The sequence below is a fragment of the Manis pentadactyla genome, chromosome 16, assembly GCF_030020395.1.
Source record: "Manis pentadactyla isolate mManPen7 chromosome 16, mManPen7.hap1, whole genome shotgun sequence".
Taxonomy (NCBI): domain Eukaryota; kingdom Metazoa; phylum Chordata; class Mammalia; order Pholidota; family Manidae; genus Manis; species Manis pentadactyla.
In genome coordinates, this window is record NC_080034.1 from 72,257,634 (window position 1) to 72,277,620 (window position 19,987).

The 19,987-nt window shown below is 40.1% G+C and overlaps 1 protein-coding gene across 1 annotated transcript in view; it reads right to left on the bottom strand.

The window, feature by feature from the left end:
* Positions 1–19,987, bottom strand: part of LOC130681280 (bromodomain adjacent to zinc finger domain protein 2B-like) — a 107,231-nt gene that overhangs the window by 71,636 nt on the left and 15,608 nt on the right. Inside the window, exons 2-3 of the mRNA XM_057493919.1 lie at positions 9,132–9,267; positions 8,604–8,725 (exon numbers count right to left, since the gene is read on the bottom strand). Coding sequence (XP_057349902.1) covers positions 8,604–8,660 — 57 coding nt within the window. The 5' untranslated portion in view covers positions 8,661–8,725; positions 9,132–9,267. The remainder of the gene's footprint in view (positions 1–8,603; positions 8,726–9,131; positions 9,268–19,987) is intronic.

Genomic DNA, 19,987 nt, shown 5'->3' on the forward strand with positions numbered 1-19,987 from the left:
TGTTGATCCCCAATTTCTCACCTGATGGCCCCCCTGCGACTGTGCCTGTCTTAGGTTGTTCCTCCCTTGAGGAATCTTACCCGTCTCTGGCTAACCAGTCATCTTCCGGGGCCATACAGGGAAATGTAAAGGTGGTGAGAGAGAAGCAATATTGTTTGACAAGGTTAGCTTTTTACTTCTTTGCAGATTTATGCCCTGTGGCTTCTATGCCCAGCATTTGTCTTGAGGTATCTTTACCACTTGGAAGAACTATGATACTCGGTAAATTTGATATGAGGCACAAATTCTATTTAAGGGTTGTAATTAGGAAGGAAGAAGAAAAGCTACAGAAGTAGCAGACAGAAGAAAACATGGGAAGATTGATTATTTCTTTGACATATCTTCTTGTAGAGTAACATAAGCATGTACAGGTTTTATCAAACTACTAATTAAATTGCATACACACATAACAATAATAGGAATACAGCTACATAACAAAAGCAGACCTACAATTACCAGCCATATCCCTTACTGAGATTTTTTTTCTGTTGTTTTGTTCTTTAAATTTCAGTATCACCAAACCTTTGCTTCAAGTATTTCCTCTCAGATCTGCAGTCCTAGGCAACTGTCAATTTCTCACATTAATATTTGGGATGCCTAGCACTTCCTGACTGATCAATGTTATATAAATGAATGAATGAACTTACATTTTTCACAATTGGAAACTGTACCTATTCTAGGCCTTGCCTGAAATACCTGTGGTGAATGTTTTAAACCTGGATTAAGGTGTCTGGTCTGACGGTTTTAGGTCTGTTAGTCATTCAGTGAATTGATCATTTACCAAATTATTTCTGGCTAAACAATTTTCAGTAAATTTAACTATAGCTCAAATAAAACAATGTTACCTTCCTTTTTTAAAAAAACCACCTTTCTATTTGTAAGTGTACTTCCAGAATCCTTTATTTCCTGGTAATTAGTTTATAAAAAGACTTTTGGAATATCTTACCTAAAAGAGAATTAATATTAAAGGCCTGCTTATATATATATATATTCTTCACATTGCAGATGAGGGAATTAAGGCCTAGAAAAGTAGGCTACAGAGGGGATTCTGAGAAGACCGTGGCAGAAAAACCCTGGGATCACCTCTTCTCATGTACACACCTAGGAAACTACATGCAATATGCCCCACTCTGGAAATAACCTAAAGACAAAACAGAATTTCCATAGCTAATGACAAGAAGAGGCCACACTGAGAAGGGTAAAAAGGCAGAGCTGTGGTCAGCCCCATCTCCTGTCCTGCCCCACCCCCCATGAATGAGAGGGAGCAGGCATGGGGGGTGAGGGGATGAAGCCTACACCAGGGCCGCCCCAGGAAGATGTGCCCTCTGGCTTTGAGAATCAGTGTGGCTGAACTCTGGGACGGCCAGAGGACTCTCGGAGGCCTAGCCTCTGCTCCTGGAGGACGGGTGTGCTGATGATCCATCTGAGACCCAGCAGTTTGAAAAGCACCTAAATTATATGTGAGTTATGGATTAACATTGGGATGTGTGTCAGAGGGATGGGATATGCTGGAGATGTATCCAGGGGAAGAGGGGCTGTGGGGTGCCATTTTTTCTTGCCGTCCCTCAGCCTAGCTGGCCGGACACTTACAGGAGTCTGTTCTGACACTCTCTGTGGTACTCAGCAAAGGCCGTCCTAAGAGGGAAGTATACTGCGATACAGGCCTACCTCAGAAAAGAGGAACAGTCCCATATAAACAGTCTAAACTCACAGTGAAACTACAAAAAGATGAACAAATGAGGGCCAAAGTCAGCAGAAGGAGGGACATAAGATTAGAGCACAAATACATAAAATTGAGAAAGATAAAACAGAAAGAATCAATGAAAGTGGGAGCTGTTTCTTAGAGAAAATAAACAAAATAGGTAAGTCCCTAGCCAGACTTAACAAGAAAAAAAGGAGTCTACACAAGTAAGCAGAATCAGAAATGATAAAGGAAGAATCACTATGGGCACCACAAAAATACAAAGAATGATGAGAGAATACTATGAAAAATCATATGCTAACAAACTGGATAACCTAGAAAAAATGGACAACTTTCTAGAAAAATACAACCTTCCAAGACTGACTCAAGAAAAACAGAAAATCTGAACAGACCAATTACCAGCAACAAAACTGAACTGGTAATCAAAAAACTACCTAAAGAACAAAACCCCCAGATCAGATGCCTAAACCACTGAATTTAATGAAACGTTTAGAGAAGACCTAACACCCATCCTCCTTAGTTTGCCAAAAAGTAGAGGAGGAGGGAATACTCCCAAACTCATTCTATGATGCCAGCATCACTCTAATACCAAAACCATGCAAAGACACCACAAAATGAAGAAAATTACACACCAATATCCCTGAACATAGATGCAAAAATACTCAACAAAATATTAGCAAACAGAATTCAAAATTATCATCAAAAAGATCATCCACCATGATCAAGTAGCATTTATTCCAGGGGTTCAAGGAAGGTACAATATGAGAAAAGCCATTAACAGAAAGAAGGACAAAAACCACATGATCATCTACATGGACGTTGAAAAAGCATTCGACAAACTTCAACATCCATTCATGATATAAACTCTCAACAAAATGAGTATAGAGGGCAAGTACCCTCAACATAATAAAGGCCATATATGATAAACCGACAGCTACCATCATAGTAAACAGCGAGAAGCTGAAAGCCTTTCCTTTTAAGATCAGGAACAAGACAAGGATTCCCACCCTTCTCACTTTTATTCAACATAGTTATGGAGGTCCTTGCCACAGCAATTAGACAACACAAAGAAATAAAGGGCATCCAGATTGGTAAGGAAGAAGTTAAACTTTCACTGTTTGCAGATGACATGATATTGTACATCAAAAGCCCTAAATAATCCACTTCAAAACTGCTGGATCTAATATCTGAATTCAGCGAATTTGCAGGATACAAAACTAATACACAGAAATCTCTTGCATTCCTATACACTAACGATAAACGAGCAGAAATAGAAATCAGGAAAACAATTCCATTCACATTTACATCAAAAACAGTAAAATACCGAGGAATAAACCTAACCACGAAGTAAAAGACATATACTCTGAAAACTACAAGACACTCAGGAGAGAAATTAAAGAAGATACCAACAAATGGAAACACATCCTGTGCCCAAGGATAGGAAGAAATAATACTGTCAAAACGGCCATCTTGCCTAAAGCAATCTACAGATTCAATGCAATCTCTATCAAAATACCAACAGCATTCTTCAATGAACTGTAGCAAATACTTCTACAATTTGTATGGAACCATAGAGAACTCAAATAGCCAAAACAATCCTGAGAACAAAGAAAAAGTGGAGGGTTGGGGGGATCATTCTCCCCGACTTCAAGCTCTACTACAAAGCCACAGTAATTAAGACAATTTGGTACGGGCACAAGAACAGACCCGTGCAACAATGGAACAGACAAGAGAACCCGGATATCAACCCAAGCATATATGACCAATTAATATAAAATTAAGGAGGCATGGACACACAATGGGGAAATGACAGCTTCTTCAACAACTGGTGTTGGCAGAACTGGACAGCTACATGCAAGAGAATGAACCTGGATTGTTGTCTAATCCCATACACAAAAGCAAACTCAAAATGGATCAAAGACCTGAATGTAAGTCGTGAAACCATAAAACTCTTAAGAAGAAAACATAGCCAAAAATCTCTTGAATATAAACATGAGCAACTTTTTCTTGAACTCATCTCCTCAGGCAAGGGAAACAAAATAAAAAATGAACAAATGGGACTGCATCATGTTAAAAAGCTTCTGTACAGAAAAGGACACCATCAGCAGAACAAAAATGCATCCTAGAGTATGGGAGAATATATTTGTAAATGACATATCCAACAAGGGGTTATCATCCAAAATACATGACTCACACACCTCAACACCCAAAAAGGAAATAACCGTTCTAAAAAATAGGTGGAAGATATGAACAGACACTTCGCCAAAGAAGAAATTCAGATGGCAATCAGGCACATGAAAAGATGCTCCACATTGCTAATTATCAGGGATATACAAATTAAAACCACAATATTCACCTCATACCAGTTAGGATGACCAACATCAAAAGATCAGGAACAACAAATGCTGGCGAGGATGGGGAGAAAGAGGAACAGTCCCACACTGCTGGTGGGAATGTAAAGTAGTTCAAGCACGGTGGAAAGTAGTATGGAGGTTCCTCAAAAAACTCAAAATAGAAATACCATGTAACCTGGGAATTCCACTCCTAGGAATGTACATAAAGAAAACAAATTCTCAGGTTCAAAAAGACATATGCAACCCCCCTCCCCCATGTTTATTGCAGCACTATTTACAATAGCCAAGAAATGGAAGCAACCTAAGTGTCCATCAGTAGATGAATGGATAAAGAGGAGTATTCTATATACACAATAGAATACTATCCAACCATAAGAAAGAAGCAAATCCCACCATGTGCAAAAACATGGATGGAGCTAGAGGGTATTATGCTCAGTGACATAAGCCAGGTGGAGAAAGACAAGTACCAAATGATTTCACTCATCTGTGCAGTGTTAACAACCAAGCAAAAACTGAAGGAACATAGCAGCAGCAGACTCACAGAACCAACACTGGACTAATGGTTACCAAAGGGAAAGGGACTGGCGAGAGTGGGTGGGAAGGTAGGGAGAAGGGGAGTAATGGGCATTACAATTAGCACCCATAGCATAGTCGGGGGAACGAGGAAGACAGTAAAGCACAGAGAAGAGAAGTAGTGACTCTATAGCATCTTAGTACACAGATGGACAGTGACTGTAATGTGGTATGTGGTGGGGACGTGATAATGGGGGGGATCTAGTAAGCACAATGTTGCTCATGTGATTGTGTATTAATGATACCAAAATAAAATAAATAAATATTTGATGAAAGAATAAATGAATGAAAAAAAGGAGAACACTTGCTGTACAAGAGATTCTGGTAGTCGGAGAGCTTCGCTGGAGAATTCTACCAAACTCTTAAAGAATTCATGTCAATCTTTCCCAAAATCTTCGAAAAAACTGAAGAGTACAGAGCACTTCCAAGCTCACTCTATGAGGCCACCACTACCCTGACATCAATCCAGATTAGGATGCCATGAAAAAACATGACTGCACACCAATATTCTTATTGAAAATAGATGCAAAATTCTTAGTGAGGTCATGAAAATGACAGAAAGTCTATGGTCCAGAATGCAGACATATTTTTCTCATAGTTGATGCACTTACTGATATTTAAAGCTGGTCTGCAGGTAAGAATTATCAACAATTTTGATTTTCTAATGTGGGTCATGTAGGATTTCTGTGGTAAATTATGCCTCTAATTGGAAAAATACAGTGGACAATTTTCTATGATGGCGCAAATGTAGTGGTGCAGTGACCACTGGAAAATCTGAATGAAGGAATATCAGGGATATTGCAGGTTTTCTGTAAGTCTGAAATTATCTGAAAACACTCTTCTAAATGACTGTGCTCATACTATGCCATTAAGTCAATCTGACCACAAAATACGTTACAGACGAAGAGCTTGATTTAGCCCAGATGAACCAAGTTGTAAAGCTAAACCTAATCAACCTTGTAAGAAACTGAACATTTAGAAGGCAGTACATGAGTATTGTATTGTTACTGTACCTTCAGTGTGACGGATAATTTGTGGAGCCTCGGGAAACACTGAGAACTTTAAACCCCTTTTTCTATCATGACGCCTTTCCTCACCTGGCTGCTATGAAAACTCTCGAACCCTTGCCACAGGGCACAGGACAGGGACAAGGGCATTCCCTCTTACTGCCGCTCCTCCCGTTAAGGCCCATGGCGCCCCCAAACTACTGCATCCAGTCCTCTCCACGAGGCTGACGGAGGACAGAAGCTGGGGTCTCAGCTGTCATTTTGCTTCTTGCGTGGTGCTGCTCTGAGTCTGTCCCTGCAGGTATGACCCAGCAGCATGAAGAGGGGACTGGAGAGAGAGAATCACCACTCTGGCTCTGTTGGGGTGGGATTCTCTAAGGACAAATTACCGGGCAAGCGGCAGGAAGGAGCAACGTGACCTTGAGGGGAATTCATGGTGCAGAGGTATGTGGGCTATGTGATGAAGAGACATCCCCTGTGCTGCCGTAGGGGACTACATGGAATTGGTGCACTTTGACACATGTTAACATGACTCAAAAGTTAATACATGGAATATCAAAGGAGAATATACACTATGCTGAATCCAAATCTTGATACAAAATATTACTAAATTCTATGCAAATTAGCACTGTGGAATGGTATTTTGAGTACTGGAAATAAATTTTAGGTGTCTCCTGATAATTTTAAGACTCTCCTGAAAACTGACAATTTAACCAAGCAGCATGATTATAAGTTCACTCGTTTTTAAAAACACAATGAGACGATATAAATTTGGAAGTATGTTGTACGAATGTAAAACTTTAATAAGGCACACGTATATACTTTATGAATTTGAAAATTAAAAACAGTAAATTGAAAATGTTTCTGGCTTTAGTACAAATATGTAAACTTGAAATATTACATTGTGAGATATAATACATACGCTCTTTAAATATTTAAGAGAAATTCAATTATTCCAAGGTCATAGGAAATTAACCATTATGAGAATTAATAGAAGCATTGGTAGAAAGCATCTGAATTCCATGGTCAGATACTGTCCACAATTCAAGCAATCCCTGAATGTACACCTACTTCCCCTGTGTGTGAATCTGTGTCAGGCTTCCTCCATGAAAGCAATTCAGAAGAAGTAAATCCTACAGCAAGCAATAGGTTTTATAGACATAGAAACCCTTGTAAAATAAGGATTCTATACAATACTTATGAGAAACTAAAACAAAACCCCTGTGAATAGTCCAGAAAATTTTAGATTCCTTTAGTAATTAAGAAAACTCCCTCAGGAGTTGTAACACGTAAAATACACAGTGCTAAACTCAGAAGCACGCTGGCACAGACAGACTCTCAAACTTAATGCACTTGATCATGATGAGATGATCCTATGAATCATAAACAAATGGTTAAAAAACAGCTCTAGTGAAAAACCAGGACAATATGTAATTCCTCATGCTTGTTAGAATGCCTGTCATCTAGCTTACCAATAAAGAACATTAGGTAGAAAGTATATTAGAGGAATGTAAAGCTAAAGCAAGGTTTATGTACATTTTTTCTGAAGCTCAAAATAGACCAAAAAAGTAAAGGAATGTGCATGCTAAAAAGAAACTTGAATTTGCAATTATTACAAGAAGGAAGCACATGAAATAGGAAGGACATTAGAAACATCTCACTGTTATCTCAGAAACCAAGATACACAAAAGTAAAGTACCTTCAGATTTCTACTTGGAACCTAAGGAAATCTGTTTTCCATAAATGCATGTCATTTAGAAAAAGCATCCAATGTTTTGGCTCTTAAGCGTTACGGTGATTTCAGTCCTAAAGGTGTTTTGTGACTGCACAGGCATTCCCTGTCTAATAAAGGCCCTCAGACATCTCAATGATATACAAGACTGGGTCCATCAAATATGACCCACAGTATGGGAATCAGAATGTGTAAGTTAAGATGAAAGAAAATGGGGTTTGCAAACCAAGGTAAAGCAAACTAAAATGGCCCAGGACTCTGATTTCCCCCTCAAGGCCACAGACTGACTCTTGACTCACGTATCCTTGACTTGTTTTACAGGTATTTAGGCTCCACCAGATGAGCCACCTCCTGACAATGAGCAAGTGAACTCTAGCCTCAGTGGCGCCAGAAGGCTGACAGCTAACACTCCTCAAACAGTCCCGTCACCTCACCACGGACCCGTCAGAACAATGCCACAAGCTCATCACACATCCTGCAACCCTTTCCCATAACCTTTATAAGCCCTTGCTTGTAAGCCAATAGTGAGTGCAGGGCTTCAAACTTTAGCTATCCGTTCTCCTTGCTTGGGGAACGCCCACCTTCTTTCCCTATGTTAAAAAAAACCACATCCCAAAGTCAGGGCTTGGTTTCACTGCTCAGGTCAGTGTTTGGCTTTGCTGTATGCTGACTGAGTGGAAACAGGTGTGTCTCATTTGGTAACAACTTCACCTTAGATGGTGTTGAGCAGCATCCAGTAGGTGGCATGGAGACAAAAGACATCATCGTATTTTGTTCTAAACCTGATTCATAAAATTTGCTCACTCAAATCATGTATCAAAATAGATAGATGTTCCCTTGGTTAATTTATGCATGTTTTTAACAAATACATTCACACAGAGGTCTGGCAAAGAACATATTAGTGAAGGAAGTTAATTTTTAAAAATTATGTTCAACACTCATTCAGGAGAAATCATCAAGCACAATGATAATCCCATTTGAAAATGACAAGCCACAAGGGATAGCAACATATTGATAAGTTAGCTTTTCAAAAGCTAGGGACATAAAAGCATACTAAATTCTGGTTTGGTATCAATAAAATAGTAGAACTCAAAATAATGTTCTGAATTTTAATGTACTTAAACTTCCACTTTTCAGTGGATCTCAATTACTTTAATGTTGGAAAAGTAACAATACAGGTGAGTGAAGGGACTTACTAGGGTGTGACTTTTTCCTCTTTGCCTCAGGTTCCAGGTAAGACTGGCTGGTCCCATTTCTTGATATGAATTTTATGACTGTGTATATGATGCTGAAGTGGCATTTCTCTACAGAAACAATCCTGAATCAAAACGATACAGAATAATATAAAGTTAATCCTTAGAAACCCTCAGTGAATGAGGAACATTGCGCATTAATTATTACGGGGTCAGATCCTTAAAGATGATTCACACAAGGGCACAAAGCTCTAAGAGCTGGCTCATTCCTCACTTGATCTGCTTCCATAAAGCATTTTAAATTCACAAAATATTATTCTTTCTGGGCACACACTATGCCCCAGACCCTGGAGCTATTACATAATCTAATTCTGGTCTTTCATAACAGTTTTATTGTATAGATAACACCAGCCCTATTTACCTAAGAAATTTTATGCAACACACGTAAAAAAAAATGTTACAATACTATATGAGAATTTAATAAAGAAAGCATCTAGGAATATGACAGAAAATGGCAGGTTCTGTACTCACTCCTTACAGAAACATCCAGAAGAAATCATGGCAAAGCCCCATCTGCAGGTGTCAGGACCCCAACACAGGACGCATTTTCCTCCTGGTGGACTGGGCTCCCAAGGCATCCCAAAGTTGCAGCCCAGCCTCCTGCGTCCTGCAGATACAAAAGCTCAAGTCTTCACTCTAGCAAAGGTACCAGAGTGCACAGGATGAGCACACGTGCTCAATGCGTGCCAGAAAAGGCAGGTTCAGGCATCCCATAGCTCAAACATAGTCACTACTGATGGTTGGGCCCCTTCTTAGAAGTCCTGGTAAAGGGCTCAAATCCAATATATGATTATTCAGTGAAAATATATGGTTAAGTTTAAACAGAAATTGAGCCTGATGCTCTGTGCCCAGATGGGATATTACACATATACCATAAACTTAAGAGCAAAGTGAACATAAAAAATTCGCATTTTCAGTCAAACATTAACATATGATGGGAATATGTTAGAAACAGTATCATTTATATCCACCAAAACCAAAAAATGCAAAAACACAAATGCTCAAATATAAATGCAACAGAATACTTGTAGATCTCTGGGGAAAAACATGTGAAACATTTTTGACAGCAATGAAAGAAAAAACAAAACAACAGAGATATACTGCCAATGATCAAAATTCCATTACGAAGATGTCCATTTTCCTCAAATGGACTTAGAGCCCCCAAGTAATCCCAACAATAACCTTACCACACTATATTGCAGGAAGTGACAATTCATTTGAATACCTGTTCATCTATACAATGATAAAGAAGAAGTTGCACTCAAATGTTAAAATTTCAAGCTTAATTGCACAGCTGCAATAATTAAAGGAACATATTTAAAATGAATACACACAGGGCCTCTCTTGTCCCCTCCAGGTGTGAGCCACGAGCTCTGTCCTTTCGCTTTATCTCTAAATAAAAGCCTGTACCTTGCTCTCCTACCTTGAGTGTTTGTGAAGCTCATTCTTCGACTTCGTGAGCAAAAACCCCGGCATCGGAGTAACCCCAAACAACAAGTCTCCCAACCACAAAAGCACTGACACCTTCTCTGCCCTGACAGAAACCACTGAAGAAACAGAACTTGACAGCCCTTGACTGAGACTTCATGGTAACTGTCCAAAGCAGCGATTTCATCCTAATGGATCCAGAAGATGACTGAGAAATTAGATTTTGCCTTGCTATTTAAAAATCTTCAAACTAACTACCAAACTTCTAGAAAAAAAATAACACAGCACGTCTTCCTAGTTGCCCTGTTTCTTATCTGTGCTCCAACAACAAGGACCCTCCTGGCTGCAAGTGGATAACAGACTTGCCAAGCATGTAACTCCAATTTCAGGAGGCAAGCAACTTACATATTAGAAAGTTATAAAACTGCACTAGATTAAGTGAACAAATTGTATTTCCATTCTACAGTATTACCCTGATCTGTAAACCTGTCTTCATTAGCCTGAATATTTTCAAACACCTAAAACTCAACTAGTTCTAACCACCTGCTTTACCAGTCAAAACCAAATGCGTGCTTGACACCCTCCATTTAAAAAACCCAGCTGTCTTGATGTTGATGTCTAGAACAAACACGTACCAGAGGTTTCCACAGGTCATTCACCCTTCTATCGGGCAGGTGTGTTAAGATGAAACTTATGACTTAAATGTCAAGCCACACTATAAATTGCACTTCTTTTCTCCTGATTAATAAAATAAAAGTAAATAAATAAATAAATACACACAAATAAATGAAATAGAACAGACAGTTCACAAATGGACCCAACAGATTACAGAATCTTGAACCTTGCAAAGAAATGAAAGCACTTCCACACAGAAAACAGGGCCTTTAGACTTTATTCTTCCATTTGCTTATTTAGAGTTCACCAACATCAACAAATGGAGACGAGGCAAAAGGATGGCCATGTGTAAATGAATAGACAGCTCAAGTCAGAAATGAAAGAAAAGCTACAACTGACACAACAGAAACACAAAGGACTGCAAGAGGCTGTTGTAAGAAGGTCCTAGAAATGCACGATATTCCAAAACTGAACCAGACAGAAGAAATAGAACATCTCCACTGACAGATTAACAGTAATGAACTGCACTGATAATCAAAAAAAAAAAAAAAACACTGTTTACAAAGTCAAGGACCAGATGGTTTTAAAAAATTACTTCCACCAAACATTTAAAGTACAGTTAACATTTACCTTTCTCAAACTACTTCTAAACATTGAAAAGGAAGGACACTTCACACCTTTTGATTAGATCAGCATCACCCCAATACCAAATCCAACAAAAACAGAACAAAAAAGGAACACTAAGACACCATCATCCTTGGTGAACACATTTGTGAAAATCCTCAAAAAAATTAGCAGCAAACTGAATTAAAAAATACATTACAAAACTCATTAACCAAGAACAAGTAGGATTTATTCCAGGGATGCAAAGATGGTGAAGTATCTGCAAATCAATGTGACACATCCCATTAACAAAAGGAAGGACAAAAACTATTGTCATCACAATAGGTACTAAAAAGGATCACAAAACCCAACATGCTTTTATGCTAAAAACTCAACAAAGTGTGTAGAGAGGGAACATACATCAACATGACAACGGCCATATATGGCAAACTCACAGCTGCCATCACACTGAATTGCAAAAAGTTGAAAGTTTATCCTCTAAGGTCAGGAGCAAGGCCAGAATGCCCACTGTCACTTTTATTAAACATAGTCCTGAAAGTCCTAGCCACGGCAACCAGACAAGTAAAAGGCATCCAAGCTGGCAAGGAAGAAGTCAAATTGCCCCTACTTACAGGTGACATGATACTGTATAGACAAAACCCTAAAACCTGCATCAAAAAACTACTAGAATTAATAAATGAACTCAGTAAAAGTCACAGCAAACAAAACCAATGCACAAAAATCTGCCACATTTACACATACAAATGAACTACCAGGAAGAGATTTAAGAAAGAATCCCATTTATGATTGCCTCAAAAAGGATAAAATCACTGGGAATAAAATTCAACCAAGGCAGATAAAGACCTGTACTCTCAAAACTCTAAGACACTGATGAAAGAAACTGAGGAAGACACAAATAAATGGAAAGCTCTCCCGTGCTCCTGGATAGGATGAATGAATATTGTTAAATTGGCCATATTATCCAAAGCAACCTACAGATTCGATGCAATTCCTATAAAAAAACCAATGGCATTTTTCACTCAACTAGAGGAAAAGATCCTAAAATTTATATGCAACCTCAAAAGACCCTGAAGAGCCAAAGAAACCTTGACAATGAAGAACAATGCTGGGGGTAAACAGCTATACTACAAAGCTGCAGTGAATTAAACAGTATGGTACTGACACAAGAATATATGAATCAATGGAACTGAACAGATAACTAAGAAGTAAACCCACACTTATATGGTCAATTAAAATATGACAAAAGAGGCAAGAATATACAATGGGGAAAAGGCAGTCTCTTCAATAAATGGTGCTGGGAAAACCAGACATCTACATGCAGGAGAATGGTATTGCATCACTGTCTAACATCATGCACAAAACTTAATTCAAAATGGATTAAATACCTAAAGGCATGAAAGCACAAAACTTTTTAAAGAAAACATGGGCATGAATCTCTTGAAAATCAGCAAGAGTAAATTTTTTCTCGACACACCTCCCCAGGCAAGGAAAACTAAAGAAAGAATAAACAAGAGGGGCTTCATCGATCTAAAGTTTCTGTAGAGAAAAGGACAACATCGACAAAATGAAAAGGCAACTTACTGTAAGGAAGAACATATCTGAAAGTGATATATCTGATAAGGGGCTGACATCCAATATATATTGGATAAATATACTACAAAACAAAGAACCCATTAAAATATGGGCAGAGAACCGGAAGAGACATTTCCCAAAGAGGGCATACAGATGGCCTACAGTCACATGAAAAGATGCTCCACATCACTAATCATCAGGCAAATGCAAATTAAAACCACGAGGGGACTCACTCAAGATGGCGACGTGAGTAGGGCAACAGAAATATCCTCCCAAAACCATATAGATTTTGAAAATACACCAAATGCAACTACTCCTAAAAGAGAGTCCAGAAGATACAGGACAACAGCCAGGCTACACCTACATCTGCAAGAACTCAGCATCTCACGAAAAGGGTAAGATACAAAACTGCAATATGGTGGGGCCCGTGCACTCCCCCCACCACAGCTCACTGGGGTGAGGAAAAGCATCAGCCTGGGGAGGGAGTGCAAGCAGAGGACTGCTCAACAACCAGCCCTTGTAATCTGCACTGGGAGCACAGACCCACATAGCACGGTGTACGGGATATGACAGAAATGGGAAAGTAAATTCCGAGAAGGAGACCATGAACAGGTCCCCACAGCCGGCTGCCCTGGAACAAAAGAAAAGCAGGCACGTTAAAAGTCGTAAGGGGACAAGGGTTTAACAGGTGGACTAAATCGTCCTGGCACACACAGAAAAGCAGGCTGGGAATGTGAAGGAACGTCAGGTGCCCTAAACCCCTGGGTAGCAACACAGCTCCGAAGCCCATCATAGCGATAAGCAGCCTGTTCATTCTCCCCGGTGGGCACTGCAAGCAAATCACTGAAGCACCATTGCTGCAGACCAGCAGGGGAGCAGCCCCACTCACAGCAACCACACAGAATCTTCTCCCAGCGCACACCTAAACGAGTCAGAGTCAGAGCCAGAAACTGCCCCCTGTGCGCAGCAGCTGCCTGGCACAAGCTTAATGAAGCCGGTGCAAAGACCAGAAGTCACAAAGGGGTGCCTTTCTCGCAGGAGAACACATGCAGCTCGCCTGCAACCCCTGCCAGTGCCTAAGGCGATCCTGAGGGCCGCCCCACCCAAGGTAGCTCAGGGGATTAACCCAGAGACTGCTCCCTGTGTGCAGTTAACGGGCACAGGAAGCAGAGAAGGGAAAGGTTACCAGAAAACAGGAAGGGACTCTCTTCTCCCACCTGACACACATACCACTCGCCAGTGATCACTTCTATCACCGTGAAAAGGAAGAACAACCTGGTTCAGTCCAAAATCACTCAAATTCCAGAGAGAGAGCCTGGTGAGACAAGTATAACCAGTCTTCCTAAAAAAGAATTCAAAATAAAAGTCATAACCAGGCTCATGGAGTTCCAGAGAAATATGCAGGAGCTCAGGGATGAATTCTGGAGGGAGACAACAGAAATGAAACAAACAATGGAAGGACTTAAGAGCAGACTGGATGAGGTACAAGAGATTGTTGATGGAATAGAAAACAGGAATACAGAGAAACTGAGGCAGAGAGAGACAAAAGGATCTATAGGAATGAAAGAACACTTAGGAGAATTGTGTGACCAATGCAAATGGAATAATATTCGCATTATAGGGGTACCAAAAGAAGAGAGAGAAAATGAGATAGCAAGTGTCATTGAAGAAATAATTGATGAAAACGTCCCCAAGCTGGGGAAGGAAATAGTCTCAGACCATGGAAACCCACAGATTTCCCAACATAAGGGACCCCAGGAGAACACCACCAAGACACATAATAATTAAAATGGCAAAGATCAAAGTCAAGGACAGGGTAGTAAAAGCAGCCAGAGAAAAAAGATCACCTGCAAAGGAAAACCCATCAGGCTATTTTCACACTTCTCAACAGAAACCTTACAGGCCAGAAGAGAGTGGCATGATATATATAATGCATGAAACAGAAGGGCCTTGCACCAAGAATACTGTATCCAGCAAGATCATCACTTAAATTTGAAGGAGGGATTAAACAATTTCCAGATAAGCAAAAGTTGAGGGAATTTACCTTCCACAAACCACCTCTACACTGTATTTTAAAGGAACTGCTTTAGATGGAAGTACTCCTAAGGTTGAATAGATGGTACCAGAGAAAATAAAATCACACCAAAGAAAGCACAACAAATACTAACTAAAGCCAAAAAATAAAATCAGTTATCCACAAAAGGAGTTAAGGGAAACACAAGAGAGTACAGAATTAAACACCTAAAACACAGAGAGTAGAGGAGGTAGAAAAAGAAGGGAGGGAAATAAAGAATCATCACACTGTGTTTATAACAGCATAAGTGAGTTAATGTTAGACGATTAGATGGCAAAGAAGCTAACCTTGAACGTATGGTACCCACGAATGCAAAGCCTGCAATGGAAATAAGTACATATCTATCGATAATTACCCTGAATGTAAATGCAGGAAATGCACCAATCAAAAGACACAGAGGGAGGAGGAGCGAAGATGGTGGCGTGAGTAGAGTAGCCGAAATCTCCTCCCAAAACCACATATATTTTTGAAAATACAACAAATATAAATACTCCTAAAAGAGAGACCAGAAGATACAGTACAACAGCCAGACTACATCTACATCTGCGAGACCCTAGCGCCACACGAAGGGGGTAAGATACAAACCACGGCCCGGTGGGACCCGAGAGTGCCAATCACACCAGCTCCTTGGTGGGAGGAGAGGAGTCGGAGCGGGGAGGCAGAAGGAGCCGAGGACTGCTAAATACCCAGCCCCAGTCATCCACACTGGGAGCGGAGACACACAGTGCATGGTGTGCTGGACACTAGGGAAACAGAACAGTAAAACCTGCAAGTGGGTCAGCGCAGCTGGCGCCCCTGGGACAAAAGAAAAGCGAGGGCTTTTTTGAAAGTCTTTAAGGGACAGGGGCCGCACAGCTGGACGGAAGCGTCCTGGCGTGCTCAGCACAGAAGCTGGGAATCATGGGGAACTCTGGGCGCCCTAACCCCCTGGGCGGCAGTGGAGCTTGGAGGCCCCTCACGGCGATGAACAGCCTCCGGCACGTTCCCCCTCCGGCAAAGCTCTGCCACAGTGGAGCAGCAACCTGAGGCCGGCCACACCGAGAGCAGCCGCTCGGGCCAGACTTAGAGGCCACATCTGCATGCAGCTGCCCAGCACAAGCCACTAGGGGTCGCTGTTCTCACAGGAGACGAAGGCCACAAACTAGCAAGAAGGGATGTTCTCCCAGCTGACACATGCGCCAACTCCCCACAACTACCTCTATCGCCATGAAAAGTCAGAAGAATTTGATCAAGACCAGACTAACAGAGACAACCCCTGAGAAGGAGCTTGGGGAGACAGACCTAACCAATCTTCCTGAGAAAGAATTCAAAATAAAGGTCATGACCATGCTGATGGAGCTGCAGAGAAAAATGCAAGAGCTAATGGACAAAGTAGGGAGGGAGACTACAAAAATAAAACAATCTCTGGAAGGATGTTAATGAAGAATGGATGAGATGCAAAAAGCCATTGATGGAATAGAAACCAGAGGACAGGAACGCATAGAAGCTGACACAGAGAGAGATAAAAGGATCTCAAGGAATGAAACAATATTAAGAGAGCTATGTTACCAATCCAAAAGGAACAATATCCACATTATAGGGGTACCAGAAGAAGAGAGAGAAAAAGGGATAGAAAGTGTATTTCAAGAAATAATTGCTGAAAACTTCCCCAAACTGGGGGTGGAAATAATTGATCAGACCACGGAAGTACACACAACTCCCAAAAGAAGGGACCCCAGGACGACAACACCAAGACACATAATAAATAAAATGGCAAAGATCTAGGACAAGGAGTTTCAAAGGCAGCTAGACAGAGGAAAAAGGGCACCTACAAAAGAAAACCCAACAGGCTATCATCAGACTTCTCAACAGAAACCTTACAGGCCAGAAGAGAATGGCATAATATATTCAATGCAATGAAACAGGAGGGCCTTGAACCAAGATTACTGTATCCAGCACGATTATCATTTAAATATGAAGGAGGGAGTAAACAATTCCCAGACAAGCAAAAGTTGACGGAATTTCCCTCCCACAAACCACCTCTACACGGTATTTTAGAGGGACTGCTCGACATGGCAGCACTCCTAAGGCTAAACAGATGTCACCAGAGAAAATAAAATCACAGCAAAGAAAGCAGACCAACCAAATACAAACTAAAGGCAAAAAATAAAATCAACTACCCACAAAAGCAGTCAAAGGAAACACAAAGGGGCACGCAATAAAACACCCAACATATAAAGAATGGAGGGGGAGGAATAAGAAGGGAGAGAAATAAAGAATCACCAGACAGTGCTCATAACACCACAATAGGCGAGTTAAGTGAGACAGTAAGATACTAAAGAACCTAACCTTGAACCTTTGGTAACCACAAATCTAAAGCCTGCAATGGCAATAAGTACATATCTTTCAATAGTCACCCTAAATGCAAATGGACTGAATGCACCAATCAAAAGACAGAGTAATAGAATGGATAAAAGAGCAAGACCCTTCTATATGCTACTTACAAGAGATGCACCTCAAACCCAAAGACATGCACAGACTAAAAGTCAAGGGATGGAAAAACATATTCCATCCAAACAGGGAGAAAAAAGCAGGTGTTGCACTACTGGTATCAGACAAAATAGACATCAAAACAAAGAAAGTCACAAGAGATAAAGAAGGACATCACATAATGATAAAGGGTCAGTCCAACAAGTGGATATAACCATTATAAATATATATGCACCCAACACAGCACACCAGCATATGTGAAACAAATACTAACAGAACCAAAGGAGGAAATAGAATGCAATGCGTTCATTTTGGCAGACTTCAACACACCACTCATTCCAAAGGATAGATGCACCAGACAGAAAATAAGTAAGGACATGGAGGCACTAAACAACGCACTAGAACACATGGACCTAATAGACATCTATAGAACTCTACATCCAAAAGCAACAGGATACACATTCTTCTGAAGTGCACATGGAACATTGTCCAGAATAGACCACATTGCTAGGCCACAAAAAGAGGCACAGTAAATTCAAAAAGATTGGAATCCTAATAACCAAATTTTCAGACCACAAAGGTATAAAGCAAGAAATACATTGTACAAAGAAAGCAAAAAAGCTCACAAACACATGGAGGCTTAACAACATGCTCCTAAATAATCAATGGATCAACAACAAAATAAAAATGGAGATCCAGCAACATATGGAAACAAATGACAGCAACACAAAGTCCCAACTTCTGTGGGATGCAGCAAAAGCAGTCGTAAGAGGAAAGTATATAGCAAACCAGGCATATTTAAAGACGGAAGAACAATCCCAAATGAATAGTCTAATGTCACAAATATCGAAATTGGTAAAAGAAGAACAAATGAGGCCTAAAGTCAGCAGAAGGAAGGACATAATAAAGATCAGAGAAGAAACAAATAAAATTGAGAAGAATAAAACAACAGAAAAAAAAATCAATGAAACCAAGAGCTCGTGCTTTGAGAAAATAAAAATAGATAAGGCTCTAGCCAGACTTAGTAAGAGAAAAAGAGAATCAACACACATCAACAAAATCAGAAACGAGAAAGAGAAAATAATGATGGACCCCATAGAAATACAAACAATTATTAGAGAAAGCTATGAAAACCTATATGCTAACAAGCTGGAAAGCCTAGGAGAAATGGACAACTTCCTAGAAAAATAGTACCTTCCAAGACTGACCCAGAAAGAAATAGAAAATCTAAACAAACCAATTACCAGCAACGAAACAGAAGCGGTAATTACAAAACGACCCAAGTAAAAAAAACCCGGGCCAGATGGATTTACTTCAGAATTTTATCAGACATACAGAGAAGACATAATACCCATTCTCCTCAAAGTTTTCCAAAAATAGAAGAGGAGGGAATGCTAGCAAACTCATTCTATGAAGCCAACATCACCCTAATACCAAAACCAGGCAAAGACCCCACCAAAAAAGAAAACTACAGACCAATATCCCTGATGAACGTAGATGCAAAAATACTCAACAAAATATTAGCAAACCGAATTCAAAAATACCGCAAAAGGATCATATACCATGACCAAGTGGGATTCATCTCAGGGATGAAAGGATGGTACAACATTCAAAAATCCATCAACATCATCCACCACATCAACAAAATGAAGGACAAAAACCACATGATCATCTCCATAGATGCTGAAAAAGCATTCGACAGAAGTCAACATCCATTCATGATTAAAAACTCTCAACAAAATGGGCATTGAGGGCAAGTACCTCAACATAATAAAGGCCGTATATGACAAACCCACAGCTAACATCACATTGAAAAGCAAGAAACTAAAAGCTTCTCCTCTGAGATCGGGAACAACACAGGGATGCCCACTCTCCCCACTGTTATTCAACATAGTACTGGAGGTCCTAGCCACCGCAATTAGGCAAAACAAAAGAAATAAAAGGAATCCAGACTGGGAAACAAGAAGTTAAACTGTCACTATTTATAGATGACATGATATTGTATATAAAAAACCCTAAAGACTCCACCCCAAACCTACTAGAACTGATATCAGAATACAGCAAAGTTGCAGGATACAAAATTAACACACAGAAATCTGTGGCTTTCCTATACAACTACAATGAACTAATAGAAAGAGAAATCAGGAGAACAATTCCATTCACAATTACATCAAAAAGAATAAAATACCTCGGAATAAACCTAACCAAGGAAGTGAAAGACCTATACCCTGAAAACTATAAGACACTCTTAAGAGAAATTAAAGAGGACACTAGCAAATGGAAACCCATCCCATGATCTTGGCTAGGAGAAATTAATATCGTCAAAATGGCCGTCCTGCCCAAAGGAATATACAGATTTGATGCAATCCCTATCAAATTACCAACAACATTCTTCAACAAACTGGAACAAATACTTCAAAAATTCATATGGAAACACCAAAGACCGCAAATAGCCAGAGCAATCCTGAGAAGGAAGAATGAAGTGGGGGGGATCTCTCTCCCCAACTTCAAACTCTACTACAAAGCCACACTAATCAAGAGAATT